This window comes from Panicum virgatum, chromosome 9N (assembly GCF_016808335.1).
Source record: "Panicum virgatum strain AP13 chromosome 9N, P.virgatum_v5, whole genome shotgun sequence".
In the NCBI taxonomy this organism is placed as follows: Eukaryota; Viridiplantae; Streptophyta; class Magnoliopsida; order Poales; family Poaceae; genus Panicum; species Panicum virgatum.
In genome coordinates, this window is record NC_053153.1 from 29,513,389 (window position 1) to 29,533,540 (window position 20,152).

Below are 20,152 nucleotides of genomic sequence, written 5' to 3' on the forward strand. Positions count from 1 at the left end.
AACTGCTTTAGAGGATAATGTGACCGGTTTTGGAAAGTTCAGGGGTGATACAAACCGTTTCATAGGTTGGGGGTTATGTAGTCCACTCCTCATAGGTTAAGGGGTGATATAGACTTTTACCAACTTGAATATGTCATGTCTGGAGGTAAAAAGGCAAGTTCATGGGACTACTGATGCGACTTTGAGCTAGAGATTTATATACTGACAAGTAGATAGGACAGGTACACCATTTTCCATTAGTCTTTAGGGTCTTTTTGTTTGAGCTGCAGATTTTGAGCTTTTCTGAAAAACTGCTGCTAGCTTTTTAGTTCTGAAAATCTAACATATCTTTTAGAAGACTGTTTAGCTTTCTGAGCTAAAAAAGCTACGAAAAACTCATAAAACTGAGCTATGCAGCTTTCCATATAAACTCAGTTTTTCTAAACTTCCAACTTTCCAAAAGCTAAACTAGAAGTTTGCTGCTTGTTTGAACTTCTAGCTTTTCACGCTAAGAAGCTGCCAGGAAGCTCAAACAGCAGTACAGCAAGCTGGGACATGCGATTATTTTCTCATTCCAATTCAAATGCAACCGCCTTTTCACATTAACACAAGCATCATTTGTAAAATAATTATTAGAAGCATATTATCTAAATTAGCTGTTAGAAGTTCGGTATTCCAGAATCCACACTACAACAGACACGACCTTCAATGTCTTAAAGAATTATTCCATCTTGGCAACATTGGATTGGGCAACTATCTGTCACATGCTTTATACCTGTTACAATCATTTAGTGAAAATGAAAAGGTACATCTATCACGAATGTAGTCGTTGAGCACTAATGTTTATTTGCTCATGTGCTTCTTGAACCAAACCCCTATGTTGAGGAAGCTTTCGAAATCAGACTGAGGCCTGCACCATGAAGGGAGTGATTTAGTCAGACCTCAAATGTTGTAGTTTGTAAGACATCTGTGTGGTAATCATGGAATAAAAACTAAAACTAAAAAGTAACTAACTTGTCAATTCCATGGATATCTTCTGGGAAGACAATAGTTTTGGATTCGATTCCCCTCTCCTTCAAAGCCCTTGCATACTGTGAAAATTGCAACAAGTATAAGCACAAAACAAAGCATATACAGAGAAAAAAATATGAAGCCATATAGAAGAAGCTTATACAACTAACAATATGAGGAAAAAAAATCCTAAATTGTCAGACAGTAATTGGAATCCTGTAACCTAACCAATTTCTTATTCCTCTGCGTTCAAGAAAAAAAACAGTAAAAGGAATCCCACTGATAAATATTTTGAGAAACTGGAAATATGGAAGAGACCTTTCACCCAGCCATACATAAGTACAGAAGCACAAGGAGATACCTGCAGGCCATTAGAAACAGGAACCCTGAGATCTAGCGCTCCAAGGAGAAAGAGCGTAGGTGTTTTGACCTGCAGATTGATAAATTTATTAAGCAAATGACTACTCACAGAATCCACAGAGTATCTTCCATTTGCATGTGGGAACTCTAATCTTCTCTCAAGCATAGATATAAGAAACTGTTCTTGTATAAAAATGCAGAATCCACACATATACCTTCGAAATGTGTGATATTGGTGACTTCTGGTGGAATTGACAAAGATCATCTACTGAAGGAGACTCAGAGAAGTACTTTTTTCCATCTTTTCCATAAATCTCGACAAAGCACCAATCAGGGATGTCAGTGGTACCCACCATCAGTTGTAAGTTACATACTGGATTTCGAGCAGCTGCTGCAACAAATGTATCAGGAGCCTGCAGTCAATCAAATTTGTACACATCAACAATGTGTTATATCCCAGAAACTTGATACATAAATCATGTCAAGTGATGTACATGACTATGATCTTGAGCTCTTCATATTCTAGAATAGGAACAGCATAAAAGAAATTAAGCAATCCTTGGAGGCGGTACTAATTTCGGCAAGGTAGCAATACATCAAGATTCAACTCCTAAAAATTTAGTAGCAAGATAGTCATGTATGAATATTGTCAAGCAACTTTATAATCATGAGATAGTAAAAGCATATCAAACTATTGTGCCATCACATTTCAATTTCTCATGGAAAGCGGTGGTTCAAGCTCTAGTTTTCTGGATACCAACATATACATCACAGCAGTGGTGGAGCTTCAACACGATTCGAGAGGGGACAAGTTTCGAAACTAAGCTCAAAAGTCACTTAATTTAGTGTCTTTGTTGCCATATGAGAACTGAAGTTTAGTGTTTACTCATGGCCCCCTTTGGCCATAACAAACTGAATAAGAATATTTCTCTGGGACGTACGCCTGAACTTACCATTTTACAGCTAGGTATCAAGTATCATTTCCATAAAGTAATTTGAAATGATATACTGATTTGTTTATTGTAAATTCTATAGGAGAGAATAATGGCATGTATTCCTCCAAACCCTAAAAGGGTGGGATATATAGTTCCTCTACATGGGCCTCTAGATGGGCCACTATACATGGGCTCAATATACACCAACACCCCCCGCAGTCTGGACTACCGGCGCAGCGGTGTACAAGACTGGACAACAAGAAAGCTAACACCCCCCCCACAGTCTGAACTACCGACGCAACGGTGTTTAAGACTGGATAAGAAGAAAGTACAAAGGGCAAATACCCCCCCTCCCCCCGCAGCCACAACTAGCCACCTGCTATGTTAAGGCTGGAGCGAAACTCCGAGAAGGTCGAGGAGGGTAGTCCCTTAGTGAAGATGTCAGCAAACTAGGAGGTGATCGGGACATGGAGTACCTGAACATCGCCGATTGCGACCCTGTCGCGCATGAAGTGCAGGTCAATCTCCATGTGCTTCGTCCGCTGATGTTGAACGGGGTTGGTGGAGAGATACACGGCGCTGACGTTGTCGCAGTAGACGAGCGTGCTCTTGGCGAGCGGGCTGTGGAGCTCCGCCAAGAGCTGTCGGAGCCAGGACGCCTCCGTCACGCCATTAGCGACAGCCCGGTACTCTGCCTCAGCACTGGAGCGGGAGACAACCGGCTGCCGCTTGGACGACCAGGAGACCAGGCTGCCGCCCAAAAAGACGGCGTAGCCGGAAGTGGAACGGTGAGTGTCCGGGCAACCAGCCCAGTCAGCGTCGGTGTAGACCACCAGCTCAGAGGTGGGAGAGCGGTGAAGAACCAAACCAAAGCCGACAGTGCCACGGACGTAGCGGAGGAGACGCTTCAGCGCAGCAAGGTGAGACTCCCGGGGATCATGCATGTGAAGACATACCTACTGAACGGCATAGGTGAGATCCGGCCGGGTGAAGGTCAGGTACTGCAAGGCACCGGCAAGGCTCCGGTAGGCAATAGGATCAGCCATGGGATCACCTAGATCAGCAGACAGCTTCGCCTTAGTGTCGACAGGAGTGGAGCATGGCTTGCAATCAGTCATCCCAGCCCACTCCAGAATGTCGAGTGCATACTGCCGCTGGTGAAGGAACAGGCCAAATAGGCGAGTCTCAACAGTAACGCCCAAGAAGTGGTGGAGCTGACCAAGATCCTTCAAAGCAAACTCCTACTGCAGAGAGGAGATGACGCGCTCAAGCAACTGCTGACTGAAGGCGGTGCGCACAATGTCATCAACATAGAGCAGCAGGTAGGCAGTCTTATCCCCACGGCGGTAGATGAACAGAGAAGTATCAGCATTGGCCTCGGTGAATCCCAAAGTGAGCAAGAACATGGCGAATAAAGAGTACCAAGCCCGAGGAGCCTGCTTCAGACCATAGAGGGACTTGTTGAGCCGGCAGACCATATCCGGACGACTCGAGTCCACAAATCCCGCTGGTTGAGAGCAGTACACTGTCTCTGACAGAGTGCCGTGAAGAAATGCATTCTTCACATCCATCTGGTGCACAGGCCAGGAGTGAGAGAGTGCGAGCGAGAGGACTGTGTGCACCGTAGCGGGCTTCACCACTGGACTGAAGGTCTCATCGTAGTCCACACCAAGCCGCTGGGTGAACCCCCGGAGAACCCAGCGAGCCTGGCAGCGCTCCAGTGTGCCGTCAGCCCGACGCTTGTGCGTCCAGATCCACTTGCCGGTCACCACATTGCAACCAGACGGACGCGGCACGAGGTCCCACGTCTGGTTGGCAAGGAAAGCCGCGTACCCCTCTTCCATCGCGCGACGCCAGTGAGGATCCGCTAGGGCGTCACGGACAGAGGAGGATACCGGAGAGACCCGCGGCTCTCCCTCGGTGGCGGAGAGAGTCGCGGCCTGAGACGCCATCCGCCGAGTCACCATGGGATGGATATGCCGAGGATCCCGGTGGACGACTGGCGGATGGTACACCTCCGGCTCGAATCGAGAGCGAGTCGGCGGAGGCGGCGGCGGCGGCGACGACGGATCCGGTGTAGGCGTCGGAGGAGCCTCCAGAGCCAGAGTCGGCACCGGTGCCGGCGCCGAACGACGCCGGTACACCTGCACCGGCTGAGCCTACCGCGGCGGCGCCGGAGTTAGCGCCGGACGACGCCGGTACACCTGCACCGGCTGAGCGTACCGCGCAGGTGCAGGGGGAGGCACCGGGGCTGCGTGTGGCGCAGCAGGAGACACCGGGTCCGCGCGCGGCACGACCGGAGGTCCAGGGGCCGCGCGTGGCGCGACCGCGGGCACCGGGGCCGCGCATGGCGCAGCAATCACCGGAAGCGGTGCCGGTGTGCCGGGAAAACCTGCAGGAAAAGGACAGACAGGAAAAGGTGGCTGAACCACCGGGTCAGTCGGAAAGAGGGAACCCAGCTCGGGGTCAGGAGAAGGTGTGGAGGAGGTGGAGTAGGGGAAATCTGACTCGTCAAAGACGACGTGTCGGGAGATCAGGACGCGGCGAGTGGTGAGGTCAAAGCATCGGTACCCCTTGTGGTCAGGGGAGTAACCAAGGAACACACACCGAGTCGAGCGGGGCGCCAGCTTGTGAGGAGCAGTGGCAGAGGTGTTAGGGTAACACGCACACCCGAAGACCCGAATGTGGTCGTAGCGAGGAGGGGTACCGAAAAGAGCGTGGTGTGGAGTGGGAGCAGGAGAAGCAGTGGACGGAAGGCGGTTAAGCAAGTGGGTGGTGGTGTGGAGGCACTCAGCCCAGAAGCGCGGGGGGAGAGAGGCCTGGATCAGAAGGGTGTGCACGACATCGTTCGTCGTGCGAATCATCCGCTCAGCCTTGCCGTTTTGAGGAGAGGTATACGGACAAGACATACGCAGCTGAACACCCCAAGAGAGGAAGAAGGAATGGGAGGTGGAGTTATCGAACTCTCGCCCGTTGTCGCACTAGACGGCCTTAATGGTGAGGCCGAACTGAGTGGACACCCAGGCGAAGAAGTGGAGGAGGGTGGGGAAGGTCTCGGACTTGGCACGCAAAGGAAACATCCAAGAGTAGTGCGAGAAATCATCGATCACCACCAGATAGTATTTGTAGCCAGAAAGACTGAGAACAGGAGAGGTCCACAGGTCACAATGAACAAGATCAAATGCATGCATCGCATGCGAAGAAGAAAAAGGGAGCCGAACATGACGACCGAGCTATCACGCATGGCAGAGGGGATCAGCAGGAGCCCTAGTACCAGGGACATCGGTACTACGACTGAGCTGAACCAGAACGTCGCGGCCAGGGTGACCAAGACGGCGGTGCCAGGTGGTGGAAGACGGCGTCGCGGAAAAAGCGGTAGACCAAGACGGCCAGAGCGAAGAAGACGAGAGTGGTGCAGCGGAGGAAGGAAGGCGAAGGGTGTAAAGGGGCCCCGTGCCGTCACACCGGAGTAGCGGGCGTCGGGAGGCCGAATCCTTTACAGTGAGGCCAGAAGAATCAAACTCGATGGAACAAGAATTGTCAGCTGTAAACTGACGAATGGAAAGAAGGTTATGAACCATCTGATGAGCAACAAGGACATTGGGAAGACGAAAGGAGCCAGGAGCAAAACCCACAGCGGTGACAGGAAGGCAAGACCCGTCACCAACCATGATGGAAGAAGGACAAGAGGGGTGTGGGAGTCGGACAGAAGAGAGGATACCGGCATGTGGGGTGGTGTGGAAGGAGGCACCCGAGTCGGCGATCCACTTAGTGCTGACCGGCGGCGTCCGCTCCACATGGCGCTGAAGGACGGCGCCAGTGCGGCGTGGTCCCACCCCCAGGCCAGGTCGGCTGCTGGTTGGGTGGAGCGGGTGGAGTCCAGAACGGCGCGGACAGGGGGGCAGCTGCGGCGAGCATGGCCGCCGGCTGGGGCTGAGGACGAGCCCCCCTGACCCTGAACCGGCCACATCGGGATGCGCCCTGGCCATGGGGCGCTGAAGAATGGCCAGGGCGTACCTCCAGGGCCAGGAGCAGGAGTGGGAGCCGGAGTCGGGTCCGGAGTGCCCCGAGCACCACCACCAGGTCCACTCCACCGACGACGCATTCGGCCTCCCCCACCCCCGGTCTGGCCGGTGAGAGGAGCGCCAAGGAGGGGGTCGGGCGATGCAGGGGTGCGGGCACCGCGGCCGTCGCAGGCGTGGGCGCGTGCACAGGAAGTCTAGCAGCAGGGGCGAGCACGGCGGGCGCGACGGCGGCCTGTGCGGCGTGCGCCCGCGCGGCATCCGTAAACTCTGGACTCGTGCAGCGAACTGCAGCGGTCTGCTCGATGGCAGCAAGCGCGTCGCAGGGCACGCCAAGCCGCAGCGGCAGGGGCCGCGGCAGTCGCAGGAGCAGGGGCGGCGTCCAGGTGTTAGAAGCTCAATTCTAACTCTCATTGAGCTGAGAGGATGACAATGAACTTGGGGCAATTTTCTGGTTTTCTCATATTCACAAACTCAAAGCCATGCCAACCCAAGGGGCTGGGGATACATACTTATAGGCAGCCAAGGCAGGCAGCCAAAGCTTGCTGCAGCAAAAGATGCTAAGATGCTAGTCAAAAGAACTAAAGCTAGATGTTGTCCTAGCAAACTGACTGTCCTAGCAAGATGCTGTCCTAGCAAACTGAAATATGCTAAAGGAATATATGCCCTGGTCCTTGCAAGGACTCTATGCCTTATCCATCCAGCACAAAGACTTATCCATCATTCTCCCCCTAAGTCTTGTGCGTCGTCGTGTGGGAGGATTGGACCATCCCGGTCCTGGAGCAGAGCTCAAGGAACTTGATCCTCCCAAGGGGCTTGGTGAGCAGGTCTGCAAGCTGGTCCTTGGTGTTGATGTAGCTTGCCTTGATGCTCCCGTCCTCCAAGCAGCCTCGGATGAAGTGGTACCTCACCCGGATGTGCTTGCTCCGTTCATGGAAAACGGGGTTCTTCGCCAAGGCCAGGGCGGACTTGCTGTCCACCCTGAGCTCCACCGCTCCAATGTCTCTGCCGAGTAGATCACCCAGCAGTCGAGCGAGCCAGAGCGCCTGAGTCGACGCAGTGGAGGCCGCTATGTACTCGGCCTCGCAGCTGGACAAGGCCACCACCTGCTGCTTGACCGACTGCCAGCTAACGAGGCACTCGCCAAGGAAGAAGAGGATCCCGCTCGTACTCTTGCTGGTGTCGATGTCGCCGGCGTGGTCGCTGTCGCTGTACCCGACGAAGTGTGCCGCCCCAGGGCACCTCGGGTAGTGGAGACCGTGGTCGAGAGTCCCCGCAACATAGCGGATGATCCTCTTCACGGCCTGCTGGTGCTCCGTCGTCGGTCGCTGCATGAACCGACTGACGTAGCCGACGGAGAACGCCAAGTCCGGCCGTGTGTGGGCGAGGTAGCGGAGGCTCCCCACAAGACGCCGGTACTGAGTAGCGTCCACCTCCTCCGCCGTGCTGTCACGGCTCAGCTTCAGCCTCTCCTCCATCGGAGTGAGGGCTGGGTTGCAGTCGGTGAGCCCAGCGAGCTCGACGACGCGCTTGGCGTAGGCGGTCTGTCGAAGTGTGATCCCGGAGTCGTCCTGGTGCACCTCGATCCCCAGGTAGAAGGAGAGAGGCCCCAAGTCGCTCATCTGGAAGGTGGCCTTCATCTCCTCCTTGAACACTGCCACCTCCGCATCCTTGGTGCCGGTGATCACCAAGTCGTCGACGTAGACACCCACCAGCAGGGCATTGCCTCCTTTGCCCCGCCGGTAGATGGCCGCCTCGTGCGGGCTTTGCTCGAAGCCCATCCCCTTGAGCGTGGAGTCCAGCTTGGCGTTCCACGCCCTCGGGGCCTGCCGCAAGCCATAGAGGGCCTTGCGCAGACGTAGCACCTTACCCTCCTTGCCGGGGATCGCAAACCCCGGCGGCTGGTGCACGTAGACCTCCTCCTTCAAGTCGCCGTTGAGAAACGCCGACTTGACGTCCATGTGATAGACACGCCAGCCCTCCTGGGCAGCTAGCGCAAGGAGGAGTCGCACGGACTCCATCCGTGCCACGGGAGCGAAGGCATCGTCGAAGTCGACTCCCTCCTGCTGCACGAAACCTCGTGCCACCAGGCGAGCCTTGTGCTTGACGACGGTGCCGGCCTCATCCCTCTTCAGCTTGAACACCCACTTAAGGGTGATCGCGCGGTGACCGCGAGGGAGATCAGCAAGCTCCCAAGTGCGGTTCTTCTCAACCGCGTCCATCTCCGACTGCATCGCGGCACGCCAGGCCGCGTGTCCCTCGGCCTCTGCGAAAGACCGAGGTTCGCCATCGTCGCACGCGAGGTGCAACTGCGCCTCCAGGTCGTGAGGCACCAGTCCCGGCACCGGCTGGTCACCGAGAAGGTCCTCCATCGTACGGTACCGCAACGGCTCGCCGTCATGGTACGCGTCGACGCGCTCCTCGTCGTGAGAGAGCGGAGTAGCGAACTCCACCGGACTGTGCTCAGCGCGAGCAGGTGTCGAAGTAGACGGGCCCGGAGGAGTAGCTATCGGTACTGGAGTGCGCGGCGTCGCCGGCTGTGGTGGTGCAGCCGAGGAACTCGGCGCAGCCGGAGTCGTAGCGGAAGGGCGTGGTGCCGCCGGTGTGGCGGGCGCCGGAGTCGGTGGAGGCTCGGGGACCGGGGTAGGCACGCTCGGCGAGGAAGAGCTGCCTACTCCCCCAGCTCCCTCGAAGTGGACGTACTCGACGGTGAAGTCGTCGTACGTCGGAGCCGAGCCGTCGTCCACCGCCTTGTCCCACGCCCATCCTCGCCCTTCGTCGAACACAACGTCGCGCGCCGTGCGCACACGCTGTGTCTCCGGGTCGAGAATGCGGTAGGCCTTCGAACCCGCCGCGTAGCCGATGAACACTCCCGGAGTGCTCCTGTCGTCGAGCTTGCCGATGTGGCCAAGCTCCTTGGCGAATGCGAGGCAGCCGAAGACCCGCAGGTGGGAGACCGCCGGCTTGCGCCCATGCCAAGCCTCATACGGCGTCATGCCGTCGAGTGCCTTGGTGGGCGAGCGGTTGAGGATGTAGACGGCCGTCACCACCGCCTCTCCCCAGAAGACAGCCGGCATCCCCCTCTGCTTGAGGAGGGCCCGGGCCATCCCCACAACCGTCTGGTTGCGCCGCTCGACGACGCCGTTCTGCTGCGGGCTGTACGGCGCGGAGTAGTGGCGCTGGATGCCCTCATCCACGCAGTACGCCGCGAACTCGGCCGCCGTGAACTCGCCGCCGTTGTCGGTGCGCAGCACGCGCAACTTGCGGCCGCTCTCCGCCTCCGCAGCAGCCTGAGCACGCCTGATGGCGTCCGCAGCCTCTCCCTTGCTGCCGAGGATCATCACCCACATGAAGCGGGAGAGGTCGTCGACGAGCAGCAGGAAGTAGCGCCGTCCTCCTGGTGTGACCGGTGTCACCGGGCCACACAAGTCCCCGTGTACGAGCTCGAGCCGCTCCTTGGCTCGAAAGCTCGCCTGCTGGGGGAAGGAGTGCCGCCTCTGCTTCGTCAGCACGCAGACGTCGCAGAGCTGCTCCACGTGGTCGAGGCACGGGAGGCCTCGCACCATCTCCTTGGCGCCGAGCCGCTTCAGGGCCTCAAAGTGGAGGTGCCCAAAGCGCTCGTGCCACTGCCATGCCTCGTCGTCCCTGCGAGCTGCAAGACAAAGAGGTTGGGCCACCCCGACATGGAGGATGTAGAGGCGGTTCTTCCCTCGAACCACCCTGGCGAGAAGCTGGCGACGGTGGTCCCAGATGCGGAGGACCCCGCTGTCGATCACCACACGGGAGCCGCTCTCATCGAGCTGCCCAAGACTGATGATGGAGTTCCGCAGCGCCGGGATGTAGTAGACTCCGGTGAGCATCCGGTGCTCTCCGGACTTGGCGGTGAAGATCACGGAGCCCACGCCCTTGATCTCCACGGTGGAGGAGTCCCCGAACCTGACGGAGCCACCTACGTCGACGTCCAGGTCGGAGAAGAACTCCCGCCGCCCGGTCATGTGGTGCGTGGCGCCGGAGTCGAGGTACCAGCCATCGACCCTGTCGTCGTCGGAGCCGTTGCCGAGGAGAACTCGGGCACGCGGCTCGTCGAGGTGGAGTAGAGCGGTGACAGGCGGTGCCGTCGGGTGCGGCTCCATGTCCCCGTGGAGTAGGAACAGAGCCGGCTCGTCATCCGGCTGGGCCTCCGCGACGTGGGCTTGGCCCCCACGCCTCCGCTGCGGGACAGTCCCTGGCCCAGTGGCCGAGCCTGCCACAGTTGTGGCAGGCGTCGTCTCGTGCCGCCTTGGGCCTGTCAGCGGCGCTGCCCTGAGCATCTCCGCGGGCGCCACCCTCGGCGCGCCCTCGTGCCCCGGCTTGGGCACCTCCGCGCCCCTTTCGCGGCTTGCCGCGCTTGCGGCCACCTGTCGAGGAAGAGGGCTCCCCCCTCCTCCTGTCACCGCGCCGAGCCTCCCACTGCTCCTGAGTGAGGTGGAGCTTCCCACCGATGGAGATGCCTCCCGAGGGAGGCTGTGGCTCGTCGTTGTCGACGACCTTGAGGCGACCTATCGCCTCCTCGATCGTCATGGTGGAGAGGTCCAGCAGAGACTCGATCGAGCGAGCGGTCTGTCTGTACCTCTCGGGGACGCAGCGGAAGAGCTTCTCGACGGCTCTCTCCTCGTCGTAGGTGTCGTCGCCGAACTGCACCACCTTCTGCAGCAGAGTGTTGAGACGGAGGGAGAAGTCATCAACATCCTCACCTGGCTTGAAGGCCAGGTTCTCCCACTCCTTGCGAAGTGCCTGGAGAGTGGTCTTGCGGGCGCGGTCGCTGCCGATACGTGCCGCAGCGATGGAGTCCCAGGCCTCCTTGGCAGTTCGCTTCTTGGAAAGCGTGAACTGCATCTCGGACGGGGCTGCTGCGATGAGAGCATCTAGCGCCCGTCGATCCTCATCGTAGCCGACGTCGCCGTACCGGACTGCCTCCCACATGTGCCGCACCTGGAGCTTCACCTCCATGACTGCGGCCCACTCGACGTAGTTGGTCTTGGTGAGGGTGGGCCACCCACCGCCGGGACCGACGTCCCTGACCACCGCCTGGAGGCCGTGGTAGCCGGGGGCGCCGCCGCGCGCCGCCGCCAGGGGCGCGGCCGCCGCCGCCAGGGGCGCCGCCTCCGCCCTGCGCGCCGCCGCCAGGGGCGCGGCCTCCTCCGCCGGGTGCGCGGCCCATTGGACCGTCGCCGGGCGCACCGCCAGGCGCGCCGCCGTCCAGGCAGCCGCCGGGCGCGCGGGCCCCTGGACCATCGCCGGGCGCGCCGCCGTCCAGGCCACCGCCGGGCGCGCGGGCCCCTGGACCGCCGCCGGGCGCGCCGCCGTCCAGGCCATCGCCGCCGGGGTGGGCTGCTGCCCACCGCGTGGTCCGCTCCCGCGCTCTCTCCCTCTCCAACTCCTCAAGGTCCTCGTCGGCGGTGGCGTCGCCGGCGATGGAGCCGCTGAGGCTGCCACGCAAGGTCTCAACCTCGACCTCCGCCGCACGCGCCGCATCCTCCGCCTCCTCTGCTTCCACCTCCGCCCTGGCCGCTGCCAGCTCCGCTGCAGCTAGCCTGGCCGCCCTCGCCGCTGCTGCAGCGGCTTGAGCCGTCGCTCGCCTGCGCTCCTCTGCCGCGGCGAGCTCGGCGTCTCGCTGGCGCCGTGCGCTCGAGGCGACCGAGCGCTGAGACGGTGCGTCGGACATGGCGCGCCTCCAAGGGGCTGTTGCGTGGAGAGGGGGAAGGGAACGGGGAAGAAGCTGCTGGTGCAGCAGCTGCACTAGCAACAGCAGCAGCAGCAGTAGCTGCTCCAGCAACTGCAGCAGCAGCAGCTGGTGCAGTTGCTGCTGCTGCTGGTGGTGGTGGTTGGGCTGCTACAGAGGCTTGGGAAGGGGAGGAGCAAGAGATATCCAACCTACAGGAAAGTACGGCTCGGATACCAGATGTTAGAAGCTCAATTCTAACTCTCATTGAGCTGAGAGGATGACAATGAACTTGGGGCAATTTTCTGGTTTTCTCATATTCACAAACTCAAAGCCATGCCAACCCAAGGGGCTGGGGATACATACTTATAGGCAGCCAAGGCAGGCAGCCAAAGCTTGCTGCAGCAAAAGATGCTAAGATGCTAGTCAAAAGAACTAAAGCTAGATGCTGTCCTAGCAAACTGACTGTCCTAGCAAGATGCTGTCCTAGCAAACTGAAATATGCTAAAGGAATATATGCCCTGGTCCTTGCAAGGACTCTATGCCTTATCCATCCAGCACAAAGACTTATCCATCACCAGGGGCCACAGCCGCGCCAGGTGCAGCGCCGCCGCCGCCGCTTGCAGCACCGGCTACAGGGGGGCAGCGGGCGGCGGCGCCAGAGGCCCCCGTGCGGGGTGCAGGGCCGGGAGTTGGTCCGCCGACGGCAGCAGCCAGCACGACGGGCGCCGGGAGGAAAGTGGAGTGCTGCTCCAGCCACGCGAGAGGCCGGTCAGGAGCGCGCGCACCACCCGCGCCCGCACCTCCGACGGCAGAGGAGGCCGGGGCGGGCAACAGGGTCCAGGCCCGCACCCTCGGAGCGGCGCCGTGCAGGGCCAATTCGGCCGGGAGGGCGGCGGAGGGGGCCGGACCACCACCAGATCCAGGCCGGGCCGAGTCGGCAGCGCCCTGGATCGCGGCGTCAGGGGCAGGGGAACATAGGGGGAAGGTGGCGCCGGCCGCGTCATCAGGGCCCGCGGGGGCGCCCGTGGCGGGGGCAGCGGCGGCGGCCCCGCTCGCGACCCCAGGAGCAGGGGGCGACGAGGGACGCGGCGTAGGGAGGCCGCGCCGAGCCGGCGGCGCCCTGGACGCCCTGGATCCAGGCGCCAGGGGCAGGGGAACCGGGAGCAGAGGAAAGGGGAAGGAAGGAGGAGAGCGGCGGCGCTGGCGGCCGGCCGGCCATGGCGCCGGCGGCGGCTGCCATGGGAGGAGAAGGGACCTAAGCAAATGATACCATGTAGGAGAGAATAATGGCTTGTATTCCTCCAAACCCTAGAAGGGTGGGATATATAGTTACTATACATGGGCCTCTAGATGGGCCACTATACATGAGCTCAATATACACCAACAAATTCAATTACAGAAGCCACTGCCAGTGGTAGACTTGTAGTAATTTAGTTAAATGATCATTATTAGTAATGCCCAGCTTCATTGTCATGGATACTTCTTTAGAATACATCTTGCTTGCAAAATTGTAGGTTTGTAATACATTTCTCGAAACTAGGCATTACATTTAAGCTACTGATGTTCAAATGCCAAAGGCTAATAATCATCTTGATTGCAAATATGAACTCTAGACACAATAGTAACTGCATAATAAATAATACAAAGGAACAAGGGTAATCAAAGAACCTGGCCGATCAAATGAGTTGTCAAGAAACCTCCATGTGAACCTCCAACTACAGCGACTCTAGATGGATCTATTAGTCCTCTCTTTATAACAAAGTCCAAAGCTGTCAATACATCATTGACATCCTGCTTGCATGTTTGCATAGAGAAACATGGTTCATGATAAATTTTGGCATTTTGCAAGAATGATCTTTAAACATGGGAAAAGAACCAATTACACTGCACCTGAGAACCAATATTTCCAGGAAGGGATTGCAGTGCTTCTTCCCCAAAGCCTAATGAACCCCTAAGCAACCAAAAAGAGCACATACATCATAGTGTCAAAAGTGTGCATGTCCCATGGAAATATTAAGAAACAAACCCATAAAAGAGATAATGATCAAATTGTACATATTTAGAACAGACAAAGTACTAGCGAGATAATTTACCTGTAATTCACGACAAGAAGATTATATCCCTGCGAAAAAAGAAAAGCCAAGGATTTTGAATAACTTGATGGGTAAACTGAGTGTGGTCCACCATGAAGAACAACAATTGTTGGATTACTTGCAGAATCCTTATGTGACACAAACATAGCCTCAAAAGGCAGCTTAGCCCCTGAACAGATACAAAAGCATATATGTTTAGTAAAAATTCTGCAGAAATTCTTCCTATTAATCGGCGAAGAAGTATCAAAGGATTTCAATATAGTGGCAGAGTTCTTTTAAAATATATTTCAAAATAGGCAGCATGACAAAGTAGAGTAGGATGGTGCAATATTATATAATCATAAGATATAAGAGATGTCTTTATATAGACTAGTTTCGGGCATGCCCGCCTGCCTTGATTTAATATAATAAATACATTATATCACAATTACTACCCTCCACTGATTTTTGACAGTAAATTTCTTTTACAATATATGTTTTTAACAAAGACTGCAAAATCATAACCATGTTAAAATACTTTCAAACATGAATCCATTAGCACGACTTTTGTGTAACTGAACATATACACTGAAGGTCAGATATTATAAATTTTAAATCTAGATGTTTGGGTGCCTTAAAAAAATCTGCAGAGCAAGTGCCAGCTTCCTACGGTGGCAATGTACTGATTTCAATAAAAGAACAGAGCCTAATGGTGAATGCTTAAATAGTTCATAAAGGGAGAAACTAACTTCAGAAAGAAAAATCTAATTAGGAAATCGATGCTGATAATATTAATCTGTAACAGGAATAAGTACGCTTGAGTTGTTTTCATACCAAGCGCTAGTTTGTCGGAAGGGTTGCTAATTGGGATTTTGATTATGCTGAACTTATGCTCTGCTAATATGGAGCTTATCTGTCAAAGATACATCACTATTTGTTAACTACCCACTGCAGACCATAAAACATATTTTCTGAATAACAATTAACATTCAGTGCTTTGTTTTGCAAAACCTCATCAGATGGCTTTGGAAAAGGAGTTGAAACTTCCTGCCACTCCCAATGGCTTTCAGTCTGAGAAACCATGATTCCATAGTATATTTGAGGGAGTGTAATAAGGCTACTGGAAACTGGAAAAGATGAAAAAAGCAGACAAACATGGATAGTTATCTCACAAAGTGATAGAACTATGTAATTATTCAGTTATAATACACGAGAATGGGGTTACCTGCAAGAATGTTATTCTTGTCAAGTGCAAGAACATTCCACGAATAATCTGAATCCTGGGGACTAACTCTTAAAACTTCACAACTGCCAAAAATATAATTTACAATTAAATAACAATTGATGTTACGTATATCAGTCTGTCAGTGAACAAACAGATGTTTGCAATCACCTCACGACATTTACAGAAAGTATTACTTCCCTACTACCCCAAACAGAAGATAGAATCATAGTCGGTCCATCAGTAAGCCATGGATCCCTGAGTAATCCAAAGCAGTACAGCCCAGGGAAACAGTTATCTTTGGGGCACATCACAATGGGCACCTACATAATAGTCCAAATTTTCTCAGAATATTAAATTGAAAATATAAAGCATATGATATCAGACAATATCCATCATTGAAAGTAACCATAAGAAATAAAGAATTATTTGGACACTTCTTTTGCCCTCTAGTTATCATATTCCACACTTCAATAAGCCCAATACAAGAATTCATCTAGCACTGCTTACTCAAAAGTGATGTGAGTAAAACGTCTACCATGAAATTGATACAGCACTAAACAGCCCGAGATAAATTCCAAACCATGGACCTGAATACATGAAAGTTATAGTTAAAAAACATCTCATACCACATCAACGATACCAAGGCTTCCATCCAGTTTCCCATCTGTAGGCCACTCAATTCTATGCATTGAATTTGTGGCATTGTGTGCTCCACTATCTACAGCACTCTTCGCTGAGACAAACACAAGATACTTCCCATCCGGACTATAAAATAAAAACTTCCATTATTTCACAATGCAATATCATGTTAGCAGGCATGCATAAAAAACTGAATATAATCAGACATAGTTTCTTTTAGTATAGCTGTATAATAAACTTAGTTCATGCAGAAAGATGCGAGATTCATACTGCGTCCAGAGCTTTGAAAATGAGGGAAACAACACCTCCTAACTTTCAAATTAAACCAAATAGGTGGGTTCTGACAGTTTCAGTTAAGATTTTTTATAGAACACAGAAAAGTACACCAGACTATGAACGGTGCTCATGACATAGAGGGGAACAAATATGTTTAACTTCCAACCAGTAAGCATGCAGATGACAGTGTAGTCAAACGTAATACAAAATAATAGTCATAGTTTAGCAAAAAATAACAAAACAGTGTAGATGTCACTCCCATTAATCTAGTTGTGGCGATTAACCTAAGCCGAAGTGTGGATCTGAACAAAACAAATGAAGTATTCCTACCTGAACCGTGGGAAAAAGGCACTGCTCAGGTGTGCTGTTAATTTGATCATAGTAGTAGTTTCACCCTTATTGCCCCTATGCCAACAATAGAGACATAACATCAGAAAATAAAACAACATATACCTTATGAAACATGTTGTGTACCATATGTTCAGCGTTTATCACTTTATAATTTGGATTTTCATGAAGAAAAATGTGTGTATTGCCATTATTTGTTTTTTATTGAAAATTTTGTTTCGGTAATTATCCTGAGGTCAAGGGGGGAAGATATTCTTACTCGGCTGATGGTTTCTCAGTTTCTTCTCTGAAAGGATCAGGAGCAGCATACAGAGCACAAGGCCTGTTGTAGCAGTATTTAATACCAAGCTTCCTTGGAGTCTCTTGGAAACCATTGTCAGATGACCATGCAACAAAAACCAATCCACATGAAGATGATGGGGCCCAAATCACTTGGCCAACACTTAATGATCTAGGTATTCCCTTCACAGGTCGAACTTGGCCACTGCAAGACGCCAAGACGCATACTATTCCTCATGAAAAACACAATATTTGTAAACTCTATTCAGGGTGGACAATAATGTACCTGGATATGTTGACAACAAACAGTGCAGGTATTCTTTTCTTCGAATAGGTTTCTCCCCAGGTTTCCTCCCAATCCCCTTGTCCCTTCCAGCTCTTGCAGTCCTTTTCAGATGATCCTTCCTTGTTGAATCCATAATCATTGAACACTGGCTTTGGTTGAGGCGGCTCCTCAGCAACATAAGCTATGAAAGTTTCATCCTTGTTCCATGATATCCCTTCAAACCTGCATCAAAGCAGCATTTAGCACAAGCCAAAGTTGCAATGGTATAGCAAAGAAATGCATAACTCCCTTCCTGTCTTCGTCTACCCGAAAAATAAAAGAAAATTATTCTGGAATTTACCATTCATCAGTATAGAGTGATCCATGAACAGATTTTGCAATATGTATCTCATTCTCTAATTGGCATGGCCCCCAAATCTCTAGTTTTGTAGGGGAATCATCCTCAGAATTGCGTACTAGAAGAAGTTTTTCTCCAGAAGGTGATGGAATAACTGCTGACACTCCACTTATTTCAGTCGGGAAGGGAGACCACTGGAAATTGACGGACTTTGAGGCACTCTTTGAAATGTGAGAATTCAAAAGGAACTTTCTCCTCTTATTGCCCAAAAGATCTGATTGGCTGATTGAAACCACTGCTCTGGATGTGTTTTCTGCAGATCCCCAAACGACACAATAAGAAACCCAAATTTCAGAAAATAAAAGAGGTAGCAACAACAATGTATACCATCCTTGGAGTTGAAGATCCAAGCCTTGCCAAAACTGGGGATCTTAACGAATTCTTGCAGCAACTTTGACTGGGAGGCATACTCATCGACCATGGTTCCATCCATCCCTAAAGGCAATCCTTCGTCAGCAGCTGCTTCTGAGGCTTGTGCGGTAGCCATAGCTATTGAGTGCAGTGAGACCTTGCTAATTCTGTGTAGTCAAAGAAATTGGATCAGCATCACCCACATGACAAAACTGATAAGGGGCAAGTGCACGATTCTTCAATGACTACTCAAATATTGTATATTTATACGACAAATCAGTCATGCATCATGTGGGGTTGATTTGCAGCACTTGTCATTTACCCTGTCAGTATCATGCAGGACTCATTTCTGCCCAATAGGAGTCAATGCCTTAGCACGACTAATTATTCAGCAATCATGCACAAGATTCCTTCTGCTCCTGTCCACTATACAGTAAACGCCGAATGAAGCGACAAGTGAGTAGAAAACTGAATCCTAAAAGCATCGACCAATCCATTATATATGCTTAAAACTTCATACATAGCTCTGATTGCTTCCATCATCAGAAACCAAATCACTACCAGTAATCGATAATGCTTAAACAAATTCGCTGGTATCGCAGTCGAAAAGTCGGGTGGCTCTTCCTCTTAATGAAAAACGTGAAAAAGAAAACTCTGTTGCTACCACACCAAGAACCACTTAAACAGACATCAATCTAAGAACGCAACTAATCTAACCCAACTCTGAGAATATGCAGAGGGACAAAAAGGAGAGAGAAAGAGAGACACGATTTTTTCCCCAAAGAACTGACCTTTGCCGCAGCAGCGGACCACGGGGCAGAGCACGAGCGGGGGAAGGAAAGGCCGAGACGGGGAGTAAATTCACAGCCGCAATGGAGTGGCAGCGGAATTTGGCGCCGGAGATGAAGGTCGTGGTCAAAACCACCATTGGTTGGATGAGGGATCTTTTCGCATATATCCTTTGTTTAACTGTGGATCCCCTGATTTTATCGTGAAATTCATCGCAGTCCTCCGGACAAGGATGCCATAGGCCCATAGATATCAACCTCGTGCCACTGCCAATGGGCCACCCACCTGCCCCCGAGCGACGTAGCTCTGGGTGCCGCGCCGCGCGGAGGGACGAGGCCCTCGTGCCGATCGCCCTCTCCCTTGCGACGCGCGGCCCCCTATGGCGAGCACCATCCTGTGCAGCGCGGCCGGGGATGGATCGCCGGAGCTGGAGTAGAGGGGCAGCTGCCGAGGATCGCCGGAGCCAGGCGTGAGCATTTCCAAGTCCCAACTTCAGCTCCTACTTTCTTGAGTAGGGGCTAGCCCTAACTTCTTAGGGTCTGATTTTGTGTTCAACTCTTTGTTTGGTTCCCTAACGCTAGGTAGCACTAGGAATTGTAGCTAATTTTGACATTAATTATGAGTATCATACTAAGTTAGTTTACAAAACCAACTCCAGAATTCTTGCGCTAGGAATTCTGAAGAATCTAATGAGGTCTTTGACCGCGTAATTAGAGAATGGTACTGTAGCATCACTGTAGCCAATCATTAATTAATTACTGTCATTAGATTCGTCACAAAAAGTTACACTGATCCGTAAAAAAAAGTTTTGCAAATAGACTTCGTTCTGAACTTCATGTATGCAACGTTCTTTTCTCGACTTGCGTACGCTAAAAAATAGTGATCGCGAATCAAACAAGGCCAATAGCCTCTACTCGCTATAACAGCTCAGCCCAAAGGAATGTTGGCCAAAATAGGTCTTGTGCACATGTGTGTGTAAGGTGCTAGGGAGAGTAACTTTAGTCCCATATTGGTTAGGCAAGAGGAGCTAGACCAGCTTAAATAGGTGGCTTGAGGAAGCTAGTTAACTCCAGTTGCAACATTTTGCGTGAAGCGAGGACAAAAGCGCAAGGTGTGATTTATTCAACGTATAGAGTGGATCTTAGCCATTTTCCTAGGCCAGGTTATTACACTTGTCGCACCTACTTTCATTGTCACAGGTGGGACCCACACATTAGTTTCTACTTTTATTTTCTTAGCTGACAGGTGAGGCCTCCCTCTCCTTTCTTCCTCCTCTCCCTCGTCACTACTCCCAGCCTTGGTCAAGATCAGGGAGTGGGCGGCGGCGTGGCGAGCTCGCGCGACGGCGGGGCGAGCTTGGGCGGAGGGCGTGGGCGGGGGTGCAGCGAGCGCGTGCGGTGGCGGGACGAGCTCGGGTGGAGGGGGCGCGACAAGCTCGAGTGGCGGGAGGGGCTCGGGGCGGAGGGCGTGGGCGGCGGC

The 20,152-nt window shown here is 53.0% G+C and overlaps 1 protein-coding gene across 2 annotated transcripts; it reads right to left on the bottom strand.

The window, feature by feature from the left end:
* Positions 1–557: 557 nt before the first annotated feature.
* On the bottom strand, positions 558–18,916 carry LOC120688237 (acylamino-acid-releasing enzyme 1-like). 2 transcript variants are annotated; one of them, XM_039970467.1, is made up of 19 exons: positions 18,676–18,856; positions 18,207–18,310; positions 17,861–18,051; positions 17,477–17,786; positions 17,137–17,358; positions 16,831–17,055; positions 16,554–16,628; positions 15,935–16,073; positions 15,477–15,628; positions 15,309–15,391; positions 15,095–15,210; positions 14,918–14,996; positions 14,105–14,273; positions 13,902–13,962; positions 13,680–13,802; positions 1,566–1,763; positions 1,352–1,420; positions 994–1,070; positions 558–889 (listed from the first exon to the last, which is right to left on the bottom strand). In XM_039970467.1, the coding sequence occupies exons 2-19, from the start codon at positions 18,218–18,220 to the stop codon at positions 823–825; spliced, it is 2,370 nt and encodes a 789-aa protein (XP_039826401.1). In that variant the 5' UTR covers positions 18,221–18,310; positions 18,676–18,856; the 3' UTR covers positions 558–822. The 2 variants fall into 2 exon arrangements, with proteins under 2 accessions (XP_039826401.1, XP_039826400.1); XM_039970466.1 differs by lacking the exon at positions 18,207–18,310 and having other exon boundaries at positions 18,676–18,916.
* Positions 18,917–20,152: the final 1,236 nt, after the last annotated feature.

Excerpts from the sequence above, each read along its gene's own strand:
- LOC120688237 (XM_039970466.1), bottom strand. The coding sequence starts at position 18,812 with ATGGTGGTTTTGACCACGACCTTCATCTCCGGCGCCAAATTCCGCTGC. Across the intron at positions 14,997-15,094 it reads TTCCAAAGCCATCTGATGAG|ATAAGCTCCATATTAGCAGA; the intron begins GTTTTGCAAAAC and ends TATCTTTGACAG. Across the intron at positions 1,421-1,565 it reads CAATATCACACATTTCGAAG|GTCAAAACACCTACGCTCTT; the intron begins GTATATGTGTGG and ends ATCAATCTGCAG.